The sequence below is a fragment of the Panthera leo genome, chromosome E3, assembly GCF_018350215.1.
Source record: "Panthera leo isolate Ple1 chromosome E3, P.leo_Ple1_pat1.1, whole genome shotgun sequence".
Lineage (NCBI taxonomy): Eukaryota > Metazoa > Chordata > Mammalia > Carnivora > Felidae > Panthera > Panthera leo.
In genome coordinates this window covers 417,988-435,737 of record NC_056694.1, presented here as the reverse complement: position 1 = coordinate 435,737, position 17,750 = coordinate 417,988, and the positions used below count along the sequence as shown (strand labels likewise).

The 17,750-nt window shown below is 60.6% G+C and overlaps 1 protein-coding gene across 5 annotated transcripts in view; it reads left to right on the top strand.

Annotated features, from left to right (window-relative positions):
* Window positions 1-17,750, top strand: part of PRKAR1B (protein kinase cAMP-dependent type I regulatory subunit beta) — a 115,637-nt gene that overhangs the window by 67,996 nt on the left and 29,891 nt on the right. For all 5 annotated transcript variants that reach the window (XM_042921605.1, XM_042921604.1, XM_042921603.1 and 2 more), the window contains 2 exons: window positions 13,951-14,012; window positions 14,402-14,448. In XM_042921605.1, coding sequence (XP_042777539.1) covers window positions 13,951-14,012; window positions 14,402-14,448 — 109 coding nt within the window. The remainder of the gene's footprint in view (window positions 1-13,950; window positions 14,013-14,401; window positions 14,449-17,750) is intronic.

The window sequence follows — 17,750 nt, the reverse complement described above, 5'->3', positions numbered from 1 at the left end:
TTCTCCCTTCCCCGTGCCGGGTGCGGGTATGAGGCGCGGGGACCCTGGGGCCACGCGGCCGGCTTCAGGCAGAGCTCCTCCTGGCCCTGGACCTGGTCTGGCCAGTGACAGGCTTCACCCGTTCTTGTTCTCTGCGCTGGCCTTGGTGGGATGGCAGAAGTGGGGTGCCGTCTGCATCTGGCCACAGCCATGCTCTTTTTGACCAACAGGTGCTCTTAAAGGGAGAGTCCGCCCTCACCGTCGTGTGGGACACAGGAGTGTTACTCATTCTGGGCCCTCACTGCACTCCGGTCATGGGCTCTCTGCAGATGGGGGAGTGCGCTCCTGGCCCCTGGGCCTGCCTGGGCCCACAGGGGGCTGACTCCGTGAGCCCTGGCTGTCTCCACAGTCCCGGTGGCCCCTCCGGCTCTGAGAGCAGTAACCCCCTTGCTGGCGTGCCCATGCCTGGTGGCCTGGGGTATGTCCCTCGGGGGCCTTTGACATAGGAGGGTCTGACTCAGGGCCAGCCTTGTAAAAGCTGTGTGTTTTCACTCAGGTTCAGAGTAATAATAGCAAAGTTAAATGACTCTGAGTTGGCCCCATTTCCTCTCTGAACAGGGGCCTCGGGACCCTAATGGCATCACTAGAGACCATCCACCCGGTGTCCACGCACCTTAGCTGTGTGCTAACTGGGCACCCCCTGGCGGGACCCCCATGCCCCCTGGTAGGACTCCCATGGCACCCCCTGGTGGGACCCCCACGGCATCCCTTGGTGCGACCCCCATGGCACCCCCTGGAGGGACCCCCACGCCCCCTGGTGGGACCCCCATGGCACCCCCTGGTGGGACCCCCACGGCATCCCTTGGTGGGACCCCCACGGCACCCCCTGGCGGGACCCCCACGGCATCCCTTGGTGGGACCCCCATGGCACCCCCTGGCGGGACCCCCACACCCCCTGGTGGGACCCCCCTGACACCTCCTGGCGGGAACCCCCTGGCGGGACCCTCCCACCCCCTGGTGGGACCCCTACGGCACCCCTTCTCGGTGCCCCCCGGCACCTCCTGGTGGGACCCCCCCCCGGTACCCCTTGGCAGGACCCCCACACCCCCTGGCGGAACCCCCCTGGCACCCCCTGGAGGGACCCCCCCTGGCACCCCCTGGCAGGACCCCCACACCCGGGGCAGTTTGTTTCTCCTTTGGGCAGCTCCGGCTTTTCCCAGGAGGACCGCCGGTCCCTGGCCCCGAATGCTGGTGCTTCCCGGCTGCCCACCTGTTGGGAGCCTGGGTCCTGCCCCCTGGCCGGCCGGCTCGTGACCCACCCTTCCACCTCAGCCTCCGAAGCACCCTTCCACCCCGCCTCCCTGGCCCTGGGTGCCTCTGTGCCCACCCTGGGAAGTGGCCCGTGGAGCAGCTGATTGGTTTAGCAGCCGTGGAAAGAAAGCACACGTGTCCCCAGCCCACGGAGCCCCGGTGGCGGTGTCTACAGACAGGCCGCTGCGTTCTCCCCTCCCACGTGCTTGAAGCGGGGTCTGCGGTTATGACGACACCGGCTGCCTGGATCTTGTGACCGGTCCGTGGGCCCTCTGGTTTAAAATAAGCGAGATGCCTTTGACCCTGGAGAACACGCCCGCCTTGCGAGGTGATGGGGAGGGGGAGGGCAGCAGAGTTCCTGGGTCGTGTCCCTGGCTGTGGACGTGGCCTGCAGAAGGGCAGCTGGGAAGGGGGGGCCCTCTTCACTGTAAACTTTCACACCGGGGTCACCCGGCCCTGTGAGGATAGTGCAGGGCCGCTGAGGGCTTCTGAGACCCACGTCCCTCCAGGATTAGCACTGCCGTGGGCTGCAGCACGCCGAATCTTGTTCCTCAGGGGCTCAAGCCACCTGCTCTACAAACAGGCCTGAGAACCAAGGAGCCCTGACTGGTGTGGGGGGGGAGGAATCCCAGGGGACTGCTTGGAGGAGGTGAGGACGGTAGTGTTCAGGTGGGAGACAGACGAGGCCGTGGAGCTCCGCAAGCCTCAGGTGGTTGGGTGAGGATGCCCCACGTTACTCCCGAGTAGTCGGGGCCAGAGGGCAGCCTTGCTTGCCCACTGCCTGGCCGTCTGGCAGGGAGGCTGCACTGACCCAGGCCGAACCTCAGACGGACTCCTGCCGGCTGGCTTCTCTGCGCATCCCCTCAACCCTGCCGCCCGCCACAGCTCCCCCGCCGCCACCCCCCAGCCTGCCCGGAGCCGGATGCCCAGCCCTGGCTGCTGGCATGAAATCCTTGAAGAAAGATCTAGAACCTGAGTCTCAGGAGACAGGCTCTTGGAGGTGACTCCCCTTGGCTCCCAGGCCCTGCTTCTGAGCCCGTCGTGCAGAGGTGGTGATGAGGTTTCCAGCCCAGGCTTGGTTACCATGTGGGACGGGTCCTGACCCGGAGCCTTCTGTGCCCGTTCTCTGTCTCTGGTCGATCTGCCGTAAGTACCGGCAGCTGCTTCTGGGGTGTCCTCCCCACTACTGGGCCCCCAGGCCGAGCAGACCAGGGCACTGCCGATGTCTGTCCACACGGGGCATTGGTGCCTCTCCTCTCGCATGGTCTTTGCCCAGTGGCAAGCAAGGGATTGGCTTTCTTACCTGCGCTCCGACCACGGCCTGAGGCCGGCAGGGGGCTGACCTGGCATTGAGCCTCTGTGTGTTTGTTGAAAAGCAACAGCCGGAAGGCCCCAGCTGTTCGGCACCCACCCCGTGTTGCTGCCACCTCTCGAGGCAGGGACTGCGCCTGCCTTGTTCTCCACGGTCTCCCGGTGGGCGAGTCAGACTGGGTGTGGTGCTCGAACCTCCCTGGGGCTGCTCACCCTCGCCCAGAGGTGCCCCGCAGGAGCCGGGGTTGATGGGGCTCTCAGTCGGGTGGCCCCTGGAGCCTCCGCTACCCCCTGGGGGTTCTTGGTGCCCTCCGAGGACGGATGGCTGCACGTGTCCTCTGTGGTACAGCCAGGCTTCCATCCGGGGGGCTGCGGGTGCTGCATCTGAAAAGTCATTGTCAAACCCAAGGTCCCTAGATTGTTTTCTGTTATCTTCTAAAAGTGTTAAAAAAATTAAAAAAAATTTTTTTACATTTATTTATTTTTGAGAGACAGAGCACAAGTGGGGGAGGGGCAGAGAGATGGGGAGACACAGAATCCAAAGCGGTTTCCAGGCTCTGAGCTGTCAGCACAGAGACCAACGTGGGGCTCGAACTCACAAACCGTGAGACTATGACCTGAGCCAGAGTCAGACCGCTTAACTGACTGAGCCACTCAGGTGCCCCTAAAAACATTTTTTTAATGTGTATTTATTTTTGAGAGAGACAGAGTGTGAGCAGGGAAGGGGCAGAGAGAGAGAGAGAGACACAGAGTCCGAAGCAGGCTCCAGGTTCCGAGCTGCCAGCACAGAGCCCGACCTGGGGCTCAAACCCGTGAATGGTGAGATCCTGACCGAGCCAAAGTCGGACGCTCAACTGAATGAGCCACCCAGGTGCCCCTGTGTTTTATGATTAGATCTATGATCCATCTTGAGTTAGTTCTTGTAAAGGAAGTAAAGTCTGGGTCTAGACTCAGCGTGTGGACATCCTCTTGTTCCAGCTCAGTGTTGGGGAGACTGACTGTCTTTGCTCCTTTATCAAAGGTCGGTTGAGTGTATTCGGGGCGTTCTATTTCTGGGCTCTCCATTCCGTTCCCAGGATCTATTATTTGCCTGTACTCTTGCCAACACCACACTGTCTCAATTATTATAGCAGCCCTCTGGCGGGTCCTGACGTCCGGCAGTCCGCGCTCAGACTTCAATACTGTGCAGGCTGTTCGGCGTCGTTTGCTTCTATGCGTGAGCCGTAGGGTCGGTGTGTCGATCTCTACAAAATGACTTGTTGGGATCTTTATTGGCATTGAATCTGTAGATCAAGTTGGGATCCAGTTGACAATTTGTACGTGGTACTTAATTTTCTTTCGCCCGAGTTTTGTAGTTTTCCTCACATCGATCTCATGCATATTTTGTTAGGTTTATGCCTGAGTATTTCATCTTGAGGGGTGCTACTGTAAATGGTGTTGTGTTTTTAATCTCACATTTCACTGTCTCATTGCTGGTATGTAAGAAAGTGACCGGCTTTTGTATATTAAGCTTGTATCTTGCAACCATATCTTGAGATACTGGTCTGTAGTTTCACTTTTTTTGTAAGGCCTTTGTCTGGTTTTGGTGTTAGGCTAATGCTGCCCTCGTAGAATGAGTGAGAAACTTTCCTCTGCTTCGGTTTTCTGGAAGACATGGTTGGGAATTGGTATAATTTCTTCCTTAAATATTTGACAGAATTCACTAATGAGCCCTCCGGGCCTGCGGGCTCTCTGTTATGGAAAATTAATAATTATTGATTCAGTTTCTTGCATATATTACCTATTTCTTCTTGTCAGTTTTGGTGGGTAATGTCTTTCAAAAAAACTGGTCTCTTTCACCTAGGTTTTCACACTGTGGTGTTCGTAGCATTCCTTTATCAGACTCTTAGTGTCTCTGCAAAGACACTTTATTCATCTTTGCAAAGAACCTGGCTTGGTTTTGTCGATTTTCTCTGTTCACTTCCTATTTTATTTTTATTTTCATTTCATTAAAAAAAATTTTTTAATGTTTATTTTTGAGAGAGAGAGAGAGAGACAGAGCATGAGCGGGGAGGGGCAGAGAGGGAGGGAGACACAGAATCGGAAGCAGGCTCCAGGCTCCGAGCCGTCAGCACAGAGCCGGACGCGGGGCTCGAACCCACGAACCGTGAGATCGTGACCTGAGCCGAAGTGGGACGCTCAACCGACTGAGCCCCCCCAGGCGCCCCTCCACAGATTTTAATAAGCTGCATTTTCATTTGTGTTTAGTTAGAAACACCCCCGGTTTCTCTTGAGCCTTCTTCTTTGACCTATGTGTTAATTCAGTGTGTTTTTCAACCCGCACATATTAGGACTTTCAAGCTCTCTTTTTGTTACTAATTTCTGGTTTAATTCCGCTGTGGTCCAGGAGGAGACACTGTGCACCATAGTCTTTTAAATGTGTTCAGGTGTATTCTACGGTCCAGGATGTGGTCCATGTTGGTAAACTCCTGCCAACTTGAGAAGGATGTGTGTTCTGCTGTGTTGGAGAAGGAGCCCTGTCAACGTGAGCCGCGTCTGCTTAGCCGATGGTGCTTTTCAGCTCAGCTGCGTCCTGGCTGGTTTTCTGCCTGTGGAGCTGCCGGGAACTCACAAAGGGGTGTGGAAACGCTCCAGTCTAATTTGGGTTTGTTTGTTCCTCCTTGCAGTTCCGTCAGACTCGTTTTGCGAGATGTTTTCTATTTAGCAGACCTGTAACGGACGCCCGTGTTCCGCGCAGAGGTGCGTCTGCAATGCCCTCGCCTGGTCCGTAATTAGTAATTTATTTAACCGGTCCCCAGCCGTCAGGTGTTACAGATTGCCGTGACTGCAGACAGCGCGGTCCCCGGCGGCCCAGCGGGCGCACCGCACCTCGTGTGTTTACCTGTGCCTCCAGAGCGAGCGCGGGAGGGAATGGAGCCTCAGCCGCCCTGCGGGGTCAGAGGGCACATTCTTAAGAGAAAAGCTCCCCGGCCTCAGCCTACACCTGCGGGCGCCGGTCTCCATCCAAGGTGCCTTCTGACGCGGCAGCGCCGCTTGGCCGGGGCCTCTGGGGGCGCGACGGACGGCGGGGCTGGGGCTGTGCGCTGGAGGTTCTGGGCTGGCGATCCTGGCCCCCGGCCCCCGGCCCGGGTGCTGCGGACACGCTCCCCACCGCAGTCCCGGGCGCGTGTTCGTGCGCCCCTCTCCAGGGCGCGGCGTCTGTGCGTGGGGGACCGCTGCAGACGAGGTGGCACCAGGCCCCCGGGGCAGAGGCTCCCGAGCTCCTGGTGCTCCAGCGCCGTGTCTGCAGAGGACACGGCCACGCCTGAGTTATCGCTGTTTACAGAGGATTGTTTGGAAACTTGCAGTGGATGGAGAAACATAGTGAGCTCTCACCCAAACAGTGGAGAGGCCTCAACACAGCCCGGGGCCACTGTCACTCGGGCTGTGACAGGCAGCATAAAGCAGGATGTGGGCACCAGAGCTTGGCCTGCGGGTCCCGGGTGCTTGCTTCCCTGGGTGACATTGACCGGGTCCAAACAGCCGGAGAGAAGTTCTCCCGTGGCCGAGGCGGCAGGCTTGGGTCCTTCTGAACCACTTCTGAAGGGGGCGGACCAGACATCCCGTCTCTGGCATCACTTTGGAGCCAGGAAAACACGCTCGTGTGCACCGGGACGCGCTTTCTGCAGCCTGGGCGGTCTTTGTTCTTGCGTTCTGTTCACATCACTCGCGCCTCCCTTGTGTTCTTCGTGGTACACGGACGTGCGCTTCTGTGCACGCCCGCGGCCGGTGCACGGCCGAGGGGCTGCCTTCTGCTCTTCGGACGTTGCCAGCCGGAGGCGTAGCACATCCCCCTCCCACATCCGCGTCCCCTCTGTGCTTCTGAAAGTTTGACGTTTGTCCGAGTAAGTCGTTTAAAGAAGCAGAGATCCAGAAATGTTGAAAGCACTGATGCGGTCTGCTTTCCTTCTTACTGGAGGCGACCCTGTGGCCCGTGTCCTGGGGCTTCCTGCGTGAATCCCGGGAATGCCCTCCACCCGCCAGGGTTTCCGAGATGCAGCACCGCGGGTTGCTGGAGCTGGGGAGGGGGGGGTCCGTGTGGGACCCTGTCAGTCCCACCCCGCCGCGTCCCAGCACTGGAAGGAGGCCGGGTGCGTGGGGCCACATGCAGGTCTGGCTGCTGGGTGCCCCCTCCCAGGCCCGTGCTGCTCAGGGAGGCCTCGCTCTGAGAACTGGAGCGGCCTGTTTGCTTCTGCAGCTTCGCACGGGTGGGGGCAGGCCGCCTGGGCTGCGCAGTTCCAAGTATGTTGCAAATATGAGCCGGCAACAAGGGGTACAGAGGCCGTGCTGGGTCGTGAGGCTGGCGAAGACGGGGGTGCGACGTGGGGGTACAGAGGCCGTGCTGGGTCGTGAGGCTGGCGAAGACGGGGGTGCGACGTGCCCCGGCTGGCTTCATCCCCAGGGGACCCCGAGACACGCGTGGGCATCTTAGCAGGGCCGTGGGGGGGGGGGGGATCTGGAGCCGGCAGAAACGGTCACGGGAGCTCCTGATGGCGGGGCTCATTCTGCTAAGTGCTTCACGAGTGGTGACACGCCCCGTGGCCTGTGAGCATGCCGCCTGCCCGTTCTCCGGACGGGTCAAGTCCTCGGAGAGGCCGCCCCTGGGGTCTCTCCAGGCAAGTTGAGGAGTGGCACTGGGTTCCTGGGTTGCCATCAGAGAAGCGGTTGTCACAGGACGACCCCTCCCCCCCGCCGTGATGAAGTCCCACGTGTGCGGCTCCCCACAGTGGGTGCAGGGGCGGGCTGGTGCACGCGGACGGTTGCAGGGGCAGGAATCCGTGGCCTTCCGGGGATGGTGGCCAAACGGAGAGCATGTGGTCTGACCAGGGTGGAAATGGCCTGAGCTCTTGCTTTGTGAGAACACAGACCCCGTGTAGCTAGAGCTGACTTTCATTTTTTAAAGAAAAGCCAACAACTTCGGTTTTTATAACTCTGTCAGTTTTTAAATGTTGGGAGCTAACTTTGACCGTGCAGCTAACGTTGGCACGTGAAGAAACAGTTAAGTGTGGAACGATCGATAAACACTAAGGAGGTTAAATGGTAACCAAGGGCCTGCCCCCTCCGGAGAGGCCAGGCCCCGACGGCTTTACGGGAGAGTCCTGTCCAACGTCAACAGATCGTTCTCCTTTTACCAGTGGCTGCAGAGAACGGAAAATCAGGAGAGCCGCCCAGCTCATTGTACGAGGACAGTATAGTCTGGATCCCAGCACGTGGTACGGGCAGTATGAGGAAACGAATAAGAAGTCGTATAAAAACTATAGGTGTAGGGGCACCTGGGTGGCTCAGTCGGTTAAGCGTCCAAGTTCAGCTCAGGTCATGATCTCATGGGTCATGAGTTCGAGCCCCGCGTCGGGCTCTGCTGACCGCTCCGAGCCTGGAGCTGCTTCGGATTCTGTGTCTCCCTCTCTCTGCCCCTCCCCCACTCGTGCTCTGTCTCTCTCTAAAAAATAAATAAACATTAAAACAAAATTATAGGTGTAGTATATGCTCTGTGAACGTGGATGCAAAAACCCTAAATAGCCAAACAGATCCAACTTGATTTTTGAAAACCACACGTCCAGATCAGGTAGGGTTTATCTGGTTTTCAAAAGCGGTTTGAGCTCAGAACACTGTCCATGTGTTGCCACGTTGATAGGTCCCAGGAAAAAGATCTGTGCGGTAGATGACGTAGGTGTGGGAAAAGAATTTCATACGGCGCAGCACCTATTATAAAAATTCTTAGCAAACTAGTCCCAGGAGGAAAATGTTTTAATTTAGTAAAGGTCACACGTGCCCATCGCAGACAAGCACCCTGACGTGAAGGGACTTTGCTTATGTGCCGGATCACCTGGTTTGCAGTCTTGCACTCCCACTTTCTGGCTGTGTGACCCCAAGCAAGTTCCTTACCCTCTCTGTGCCTCAGTCCTCCTCTCACCACAACGGGGATGACGGTGATAAATGCCACAAGGTTGTAGTGAGAAGTGCCTGAGCCGAGATTTCACCCCAGCAGGGTGAGTGCGCCCTCTTCCTCCTGGGAGAGACAGAGGGGGTACAGAGACAGAAGGGGTTCCTGTCCACGCCCCCAGGGGTCAGCGCCCAGGGGTTGTTTTCTGCTCGGATAGAGGAGGAGATGGGGGCCGGCCTGAGGTGACAGTGACGTGACAAAGGGACTCCTCACACCCGGGAAGTGTCTGGTGGCCCCCAGCCGGCTTGGTTTCATCCTGCAAAGTCTTATTTTCAGGGTCGAGATAAGTAACTCAGCCGGAGGTCATGTTCTACATACTGACTTGCGTTTGGACTGTTTGGACTGTGTATGGGGTTTCGACTGAAAACAGACAAAAACCCAAGGTTTTCTATGTCGTGGGGCTTAGCTGTGGCACGTTTACACCGCTTTATTTGGTGGGGATGAGCTCCCGAGATGGGCCAGGAGCTCTTCCCTGAAATACCTTAAGTCGGGGTTCATTGGTGGCATTCTGACCTCAAGGCTGGGACCTCATTTTGAACTTGTCTTTGAAAACATGACTTCACGTGAACCCCCTTCCCCCGCAAGAGAGTCAGGCTTGGGGGTAGGGTCACCCCCCTGCAAGGGAGTCAGGAGTGAGAGGGAGGGTCACCCCCCCCCATAGGGTCACCCCCCTGCAAGGGAGTCAGGAGTGAGGGGGAGGGTCACCCCCCCCATAGGGTCACCCCCCTGCAAGGGAGTCAGGAGTGAGGGGGAGGGTCACCCCCCCAGGGAGTCAGGCGTCGGGGGGAGGGTCACCCCACCCCCCAGGGCGTCAGGCATGACAGGCGGTCTAGGCTTTGAAGTTGATGCCCGCTGATGCCTGTGGCCTTGTCGCTGGAACCAGGGAGAGTGCAGCTCTCAGGATGTGGCTCTCTCCGGGACTCAGTTTTCCCGCCTGGGAACTGGGCACCCGGTGGGATCCAGGGGGCAGCCGGGTGTGACTGGAAGTGCAAGTGTGACCGTAGGCGGGGGGGGGGGGGGGTGATGCCCTGTGGTCCGTGCAGGGTCCTGGCTGGCATCCAGCCTTCCTGCCCTGGGAACATGTTCTCCAGGAGGCCAGACCTCGGTATGGACCCACCCCACGAGTCGGGGCCTGGCGCGTGGCCAGAGAGAGCAGACTCCCCCGCCCTGGTTGTTCTTCTGTGCGTCCTCTGCAGCATGAGCGAGTGGGACCTTGACGGGGTGGTCAGCCTTACTGCATCCCAAACCAGCTGCGTGACTGTGGGTGAGTCACTTAGCCTTTCTGAACCTTGATATTCCTGTCGGTAGAGTGGGGACAGCGATGGGAGCCAATGTCTTTCCATGCTTGTGAGGTTCAAATGGGAGAAGGTTAGTGAGGCTTTGTTTTGGGTCGAGGGTACTGGGCTCCGCCTGAGGAATCTAGATCGATAGCCACCATTTTCAGTGAATGGCTTCAGGAAGCAGGGACTTTTGTTACAAGACCCACACCATGTTCTAGTTGATCTCCTGTCTTGGAGCTGCCTTAACAGACAGCTCGTTCTCCATCTATCTTTCCTTCCTTCCTTCCTTCCTTCCATCCATCCATCCACCCCCCCTTCACCACCCCCCCACCCATCCATCTATCCACCCACCCATCCACCCACCACCCACCCACCCATCCATCTATCCATCTGCCATCCATCCACCCACCGACCCATCTACCCCCCCCATTCACCACCCATCCATCCATCCATCCATCCACCCATCCACCCATCTGTCCATCTATCCATCTGCCATCCATCTATCCATCTGCCATCCATCCACCCACCTACCCATCCACCCACCACCCACCCATCCACCCACCTACCCATCTACCCCCCCCATTCACCACCCACCCACCCATCTACCCACTCACCATCCACCAGCCAACCTCTGTCCTTCCATCCATACCGAAGACCTGCTCTGAGTCAGACCTGGGCGGGCCAATGTGTGTCAGACTGCAGTGAGATGGTCTTCATTCTCAGAAGTCACAGTCAGCTGGGGGATATGGGGTCAGGAAACCATCAACAGCAGGGGGAGGAGGGTGAGAGCTGAGCAGCCCAGGGAAGGAGGGGCACCAGGACAAGGAGTAAGTCAGGTGGGAACTTCCATGGGCTCTGGTCTCTGAGCCGTAAACCCCGCGGGACCTGGGACCCAGCACTCCGCAGGCCCTGAGCATCAGGGGCCAGGCCCGGCTGTGGCTGGGGTCCAAGTCTGCCCATTCCCTGACCACCATCCTGCCCTAGCTCCCTGTCAGCGGTGCTCTGCTCTGGGTCCCAGCACCCGGCACGGATGGAGGTAGGAGGCCATAAAGGGGTCCGTGGACTTGGTTGGGAAAGCCGCCGTCCGACAGTCACCAGCCCACTAAGGCTGGCGTTTCCCTCCGTTGTGCACCTGAGCGGTGCCTGGGATGTGTTTCCGCACCCATCCTGGCTGTTGCAGATTGTCTCAAAAGAGGCTCACGCTCGTGGCTCCCTCACCGTCGGGTGCTCCCTAGGCCTCTGCTCGCTGTGATGCAGGCAGGTGTGCGAGTGCCTGGGCCAGTCTGCTGCAGACCGCTTGTCTGAGTGTTTGGATCCCTGTCTCCGTATCGTTGACTGCGCTGGTTTTTCTATTTATTCTGCTTTTCTGGAAGGCGTGCATAAACACAGCTAGAAGCCGAAGACATCCACGGCGCAGCGGGCCTGAGAACCAACCTTGGCCTGAAGTTGACAGAAACCATCGGTACCAATAAGTAATCATAATTAAAACAAAATGAATAGATAATGCCTCTGCCCCCATCACTCCTGGTCAAACCCTGAGGGCCCCTTCGCTGCCCTCGAGCGAGGTGAGTTCACCTGCTTCTGGCGAGAGGTGCCCGCGGGGCCACATGGACACGGGGCTAAGACCAGCGGGCACCCCTTCGTCAGCTGCTCCCCGCTGTTGAGGGAGTGGCGACCACTCTGGCCTGGGGACCTCTCAGGAGCCAGAGGACCCCACCGTCAGGCCAAGATCGGAGGAGGGCAGGGTGTGCCTGTGGCTTCCCCGGGGCTGGCGGCCAGGACCCTCCACCACCTGCTCTCTGAGGGCACTTCCTGAGACTGGGAAGGCCCCGTGCCCCCGAACACACCGGGAGGCCTCACTTAGCCCCGGGCGCCCCACAGAGCCCTGCACAGGAAGGCAGGGGTGCGGCCTGGCCTCACCTCTTCCCAGCTGCTGACCTTGGCAGAGTTACTTAGTGTCTCTGGTTTCCTTGTCTGGACGAGACAGCCGCAGGTCTGACCTCGGAGCAAGCGGGCGGATGGAGGGCACCCGGCCAGCGTCCTTGGGGAGTGAGGGCTGTAACCTCTTCACGTTTCTGTGTCTCCATGGCCGCGAGGGCTGTGTCCCCGGGCCTGGCTCAGGCCCCGACCCAGGAGTTGCCAAGCCCAGTTCCGGAGCCTGGCGGGGGCCGCGGCAGGACCCGGTGTCAGACGCTGAGATGCAGGCGACAGCTTCAGTAAAGGTTTCCAGAGGTCACTTACAGATGAGAATAGAAAACCGTTTCTCTTTTCATCAGAGTCTTTTAATGCCATTAAGGGCTAAGAGGCAGGAAGGATCGGGTCTTGTTTGAGAGGACGCAGAGGTGGGGAAGGAGGGGGGCCTCTCGGCGTCCGCCCCGCACACGGCCTGTGTTCCAGCCTTGGTGACGGGCTGGGGGGCTCTGGGGGCGTTAGCTTCTTCTGAGGGAAAAGGGGGAGGGCGGCCCTTTTTGGTGCGTGGGGCCGGGCTCTCCGGCCTCGCTGTTCACAGATCGGGCGTCGTCGCCGCTTCTGCACCTGGGGAGTCGCCTGTGTGGTCAGCGGGGTGCTGGCCTGGCCTCGGCAGGACGGCCGCTAAGGGGTTCTCCATCTGGACACACGTCATGAAGCACAGGACAAAAACTGGAGTTACAGCCGTTACTTCTGTGTGAATGACAAAGGCACCAAATCGAGACAGACTTTTCCATGGGCTCGTCCGCGTGGAATGGAAGTGCAGGCCACGTGTGGGGTCAGCGGTGGGTTGCGGCCCTGCCCTGGGGCTTGACCGCTGTCCCAAGCACCTGCCCCGGCTGGGTGGTGACGGGTCCCGGGGTTGGCTTGATTACTCATGGCATTTGGGAAAATGTTTTACCATTACCGTTGAGAATTTTTTTAAAAATGAGGCAGGAATTGTAAAATCGTTTCTTCAACATCTGCTCACTTTGAGATCCCTGATGCTGTGGTTTTGAAGCAATGCAGTTTGGACAACTGACCAGACCCGTCTGCAGACGGTCCCCCCTGGCCGAGAAGTGCAGCCCAGGCCGGGGCACAGATACCGGCTCCCCTGGGGGGCGGGGGCGGGGAGAGAGGGCCGGAGGGGCTCCTGCAAACACCCTGAAGCCCCTGCCACCCCGCGGCTCCTGTCCTCTTTCTCAGGGAGGAAACAGCTACTACTTCAAGGGTGACTTTTTAACGTTTCCTGGACCCTAGAGACAGCGGAGCACAAGGCTGTTGGGATCTCTGGTTTCGCGCTTGCCCCTGGGGGGTCGTGTCCAACTCCCGCGAGTTCCTCTGAGGTTCACTCGACCTGACCAGTCCGGCGAAGGTTTCCTGTTCAGCGGGGGGAGAGGAGGCAGGCCCCCCCCGCCCCGAGCCCTGCCGTGTGCCCTGACCACACAGGGGCCCCAGCTGCCCGATTCTCTTTCGGGACCCCGTGGGTGGGTGGGTGGGCGTGGTCTCCTGGGCGTGGCCATCGCATTTGAGGAGCGAGGCTGACGTCTGACAGTGCATTCTGGATGCAGTCCCGCGGAGATGAGGGTCCCACGCTCCACCTCCCCCCTGCCTGTGTCCTGCCCGTGTCCTGCCCGTTCGGTCCATCCGACAGCCACATTTAGGAAACTCAACGGCCAGGCCGCCCTTTGGCACAGCCCGCGGGTCAGGCCCCGGTGGCCGGCCAGGCCGCGTAGAGGCCCTGGTTCCTGCCTCGGGGATCTCGGGACGCCCCTCGAGGGAAGTGTGCAGAAAGCAGGCCCACAGGACGTGTCCGGACGGACTCACGTTTCCTGACGCGAGGAACAGCCAGGGTCTGCCGTCAGCTTGTTTTTGTGTCTGACGCAGTGCGTGCGGTGTGATTGCGTTTCTGTGGAGACCCAGACCGAGAACCCCGTGGATCCCGGCACGGACACGGTCTGGAGGTTGGGAGCTGTTGCCCGGACGGCAGGGCCACGAAGGGTCATGATTTCCTCCGAAGGCGGATTTTTCCGTTTCCCCGGGTGACCGGAGCTCGTTGCTCCGCGTGAGGTGGGGGGGGGGGGGGGTCCGTGCCCCGCGCTGCCACAGCCCCCACATGCCGTGCGTTTTCTCTTCCAGCGACATATTCGACGCCATGTTCCCCGTCACGCACATCGCCGGGGAGACTGTCATCCAGCAAGGTATGTTCCCTGCTTCCCTGAGCCAGGGCGCCGGGCCGCCGGCTCCCCGTGAGCACAAGGCCCGCCCGCCCGCGAGAAAAGTCACGGCTCTCTGCACGCCAAGCCCACGTCTCCGTAACTTTCCACCAGCGAAGCTGGACCCTGAGACGGGCCAGGCGGGGACCACGGGGGCCCCACCACACACGGAGCATGGGGGGCCACACGAGGGGAGCGTGCCCCTGTGGGTCAACCCTCGTGTCATGCGTGCGAGTTTTATTTAACAAGAAGCAGCCGGCGAGACCCAGGGACCTTGGCCTCTGTGAAGCTGGGGCAGGTCCAGCTTCCGGGAGGACGGAAGCCTGGCCCCCGGTGCCCTTTGCGGTGTGCACAGCGTGTTTCTCTCCTTACAGGGGACGAAGGAGATAACTTCTACGTGATCGACCAAGGAGAAGTGGACGTGAGTATCTCTTCCCTGCCTCGTCCGCGGTCCGGTCAGCCCAGGAGCGCGTTTCATCCGAAGGCCGGTGTAATGCACCTGAGCGTGGCATGAGTAAGAGGGTGTGCGCCCACGGACGGTGGTCCCCGGGGTCCCCAGCGCTTCGTAAAGCGGGCAGGAAGCCGAGTGTTTACAGACCCCAAGGCCCTGGACAGCCTTCCTCCTGTTCCCGCTCACCTTCCTCTGTCCACCTTGCTGGTCCGGGGCTTAGGGACCCCCCCACCCATTGTGGACCTGTTGGGCGTGGCACAGACACACCCCTGCAGCCACCCCCCCCCCCACTCAAGTGGTGAGGGCATCCGTCCCTCCCTGGGTCCCCAGGCTGCCGTCCACACGGGGTCTGGCGGACAGCATCTCCAGGAAAGCCTTCGAATGGGCTTCTCTCTCACTCAGGCCCAAGTCCCTTATGTGACCAGACAATGGGCCCGTGCCCCCCCAGCGGCTCTGTCTTGCTTCCTGGGGTCCCGCTTCCTGGGGCCTGCCCCCCCCACCAGCGGTGCCCTCTTGCTTCCTGGGGTCCCGCTTCCTGGGGCCTGCTCCCCCCCCAGCGGTGCCCTCTTGCTTCCTGGGGTCCTGCTTCCTGGGGCCTGACCCCCCCACCAGCGGTGCCCTCTTGCTTCCTGGGGTCCCGCTTCTTGGGGCCTGCCCTCCCCAGCGGTGCCCTGTTGCTTCCTGGGGTCTCGCTTCCTGGGGTCCCGCTTCCTGGGGTCCCGCTTCCTGGGGTCCTGCTTCCTGGGGCCTGCGCCCCCCCAGCGGTGCCCTCTTGCTTCCTGGGGTCCCGCTTCTTGGGGCCTGCCCCCCCCAACGGTGCCCTCTTGCTTCCTGGGGTCCCACTTCCTGGGGTCCTGCTTCTTGGGGCCTGCTCCCCCCCAGCGGTGCCCTCTTGCTTCCTGGGGTCCCGCTTCCTGGGGTCCCGCTTCTTGGGGCCTGCCCCCCCCAGCGGTGCCCTCTTGCTTCCTGGGGTCCCGCTTCCTGGGGCCTGCCCCCCCACCAGCGGTGCCCTCTTGCTTCCTGGGGTCCTGCTTCTTGGGGCCTGCTCCCCCCCCAACCCTGAGCGGTGCCCTCTCGCTTCCTGGGGCCTGCTGGCGCTGTGCAGCCTCTGCCACGACCCCTGCTGCCCCTCTTGCTCCCGCTTCTCCATTGGCCTCCCTGGGACATCCCTCCTCCGCACGCGCACCTGGCCCCATGGTTCTCTGTGGCCGAGCAGCCTCCTTCCTGTGACTCAGCTCAGCTTGTGGTTACACACCCATGGCCACGTTACACAGCAGGGCTGGGGTGCTCGGTGTCTCCATGCCTCCCCCTGCACCGCGCTCCCTGCCCGCGAGGGGCCCCCGCCTCCCCCGCCCGGCTCCATCTCCTCGACCCTGTTCTCCGTCAGGAGCCCCCCTCCCCCGCCTGTCCTCACCTTGCTCGCATTTTTGGTCAGATGTTTCCGGAGCCCTGCTGTGTGCTGAGAACGCACTTGGGGGCACGTGGCCCCTGCCCTCAGGGTCTGCACAGCAATGAGCAAGTGCCTTACCTCTGGGTCTTTCCTCTTTTCCATCGGTTCCTGTTTCTGCTGTTCCTCGCAAACTCCTATGCATCCTCAAGACCCCGCCCACCCAAGCCCGGCTGCCCCTCAGTCCAGGCAGAGCCACACCCAGCTCCTCTCTTGTGCTGCAGTGCTGATGACCCAGGACCTTCCCTGCCACACAGGGAGCCCGACCTAGACCCAGATCTTGGCTCCTGCTTCTCCTCCCCTGGGATGTTCCTTCCTCTTCTGTGTTCGTGAATCTTCTAATTCAATCTGGAGACGTCTTCGAAGGGCTGACTCGAGTCGTACCACCAGGGCTCAGGCAGCAACGAGAGCAAACCCTGGGACTTCTGGGCACACCCGGGGTGCTGCTGGGGTGAGCGGGTGCGGGACGCAGGGGACCTTCTCCCAGAGTTCTTGCATTTCTCTTCGGGAGCCTGGAGGGCCCACAGCAGGGTCTCGTGAGATGTTCCTCCCTGGCCCGTGTGGGAAGGCAGCAGACGGTCAAACACCCCCCAGGCTTGGGCCTGAGAGCCGAGGCCTTGTACTGACCACCGTGTCCGTGTCCTCGAAGGACACAGAGCTCACAGACCAAAGGGAGCAGTCCTCCTGATGTGGCCTTGCAGAGCCCGTTGTGGGGTCAGGAGGAGGCTCTGTGGATGTGGTCCCTCTTTCTACACTCCCCCCCCCCCAACCCCGCTAATCTGCTCTCTCTGGGCCGCTGCGGCCACTGTTCTGGGCAGACCCCATCCCTCCTGGGCAGACCCTAACCCTCCTGCCCGCACCTGCACCACAAAGAACCCCCCCCCCCCCCGCCCAGCTCCCCACCCCCAGCTCTGATGCAGAGAGTGCACCTGGCGGGAGGCGCTTGAAGGTGTGAGAGGCGGGTGCCCACCAGGACCTGCCCCCTGACAGAGGGTCCCCTGAACAGCTCGTGGGCCCTGCCACCCCAGATGATGGTGCCCCTGACGCTCAGCGTCTTAGCGTGGACCGTTCCCTCCTCACACCCGCCGTTACATCTCTCCGAGTGCCCTCAGGTCCCACAGGATAGCGTCTCCTTCCACTGCCCCCGGCCCCTTCGTAAGTGGGACGTGACGGGGAAGAGGCAGCTGAGAATCGGCTGGCTTGGCCTGCCCTTCCTGACAGGGACCCTCCACACCCCCAGGGGAGGTCACGGAGCCCGGCCCCAGGGCCCCTTGGGGTGGGGTAGGGGCCGACAGGCAGTCCCCAGCCTCCCCATGACGTGCCAGGGGTCATAGCTGGCTTTTGTTTAGGCCAGGGACCCGCGGAGGCGGTTTGCGGAGGGAAGAAGTGAGGTCACCTTCTTGCAAGCTGGTTCCCCAAATATGTTGTCTGGGCGGGGTCCGGCCCCGGCCTCAGAAGTTCAGGTACAAAGGTGTCTTTAAGGTGCCCGCCGTACCCAGGCTCCTGGAGCAGGATGTCTGGGCACCGTGGGTGGATGCCCGCGTCCGACAGAGTCTCTGGTTTGGGCCAGGCAGTGCCTTGTAGGGGTCCCTCTGTCAGGCCCTTTGGGTCCCCAGCCGGGCGGGCGCCGTCCTGTGATGTGGGACCCACCGGGCAGCACAGCAGTGTGGTTGAAAGCCACATGTGAGGGAATCAAAACGGCTCAGTCAGGAATCTGGGATGTCAGCTGGCCGGGGTGCGGTATGGGGCACGGGGTATCGTGATTACTGCCACCACGCTCCCGGTGTGGAATCACACCAGATTCTCTGTGGCCCTGGCCCCACGC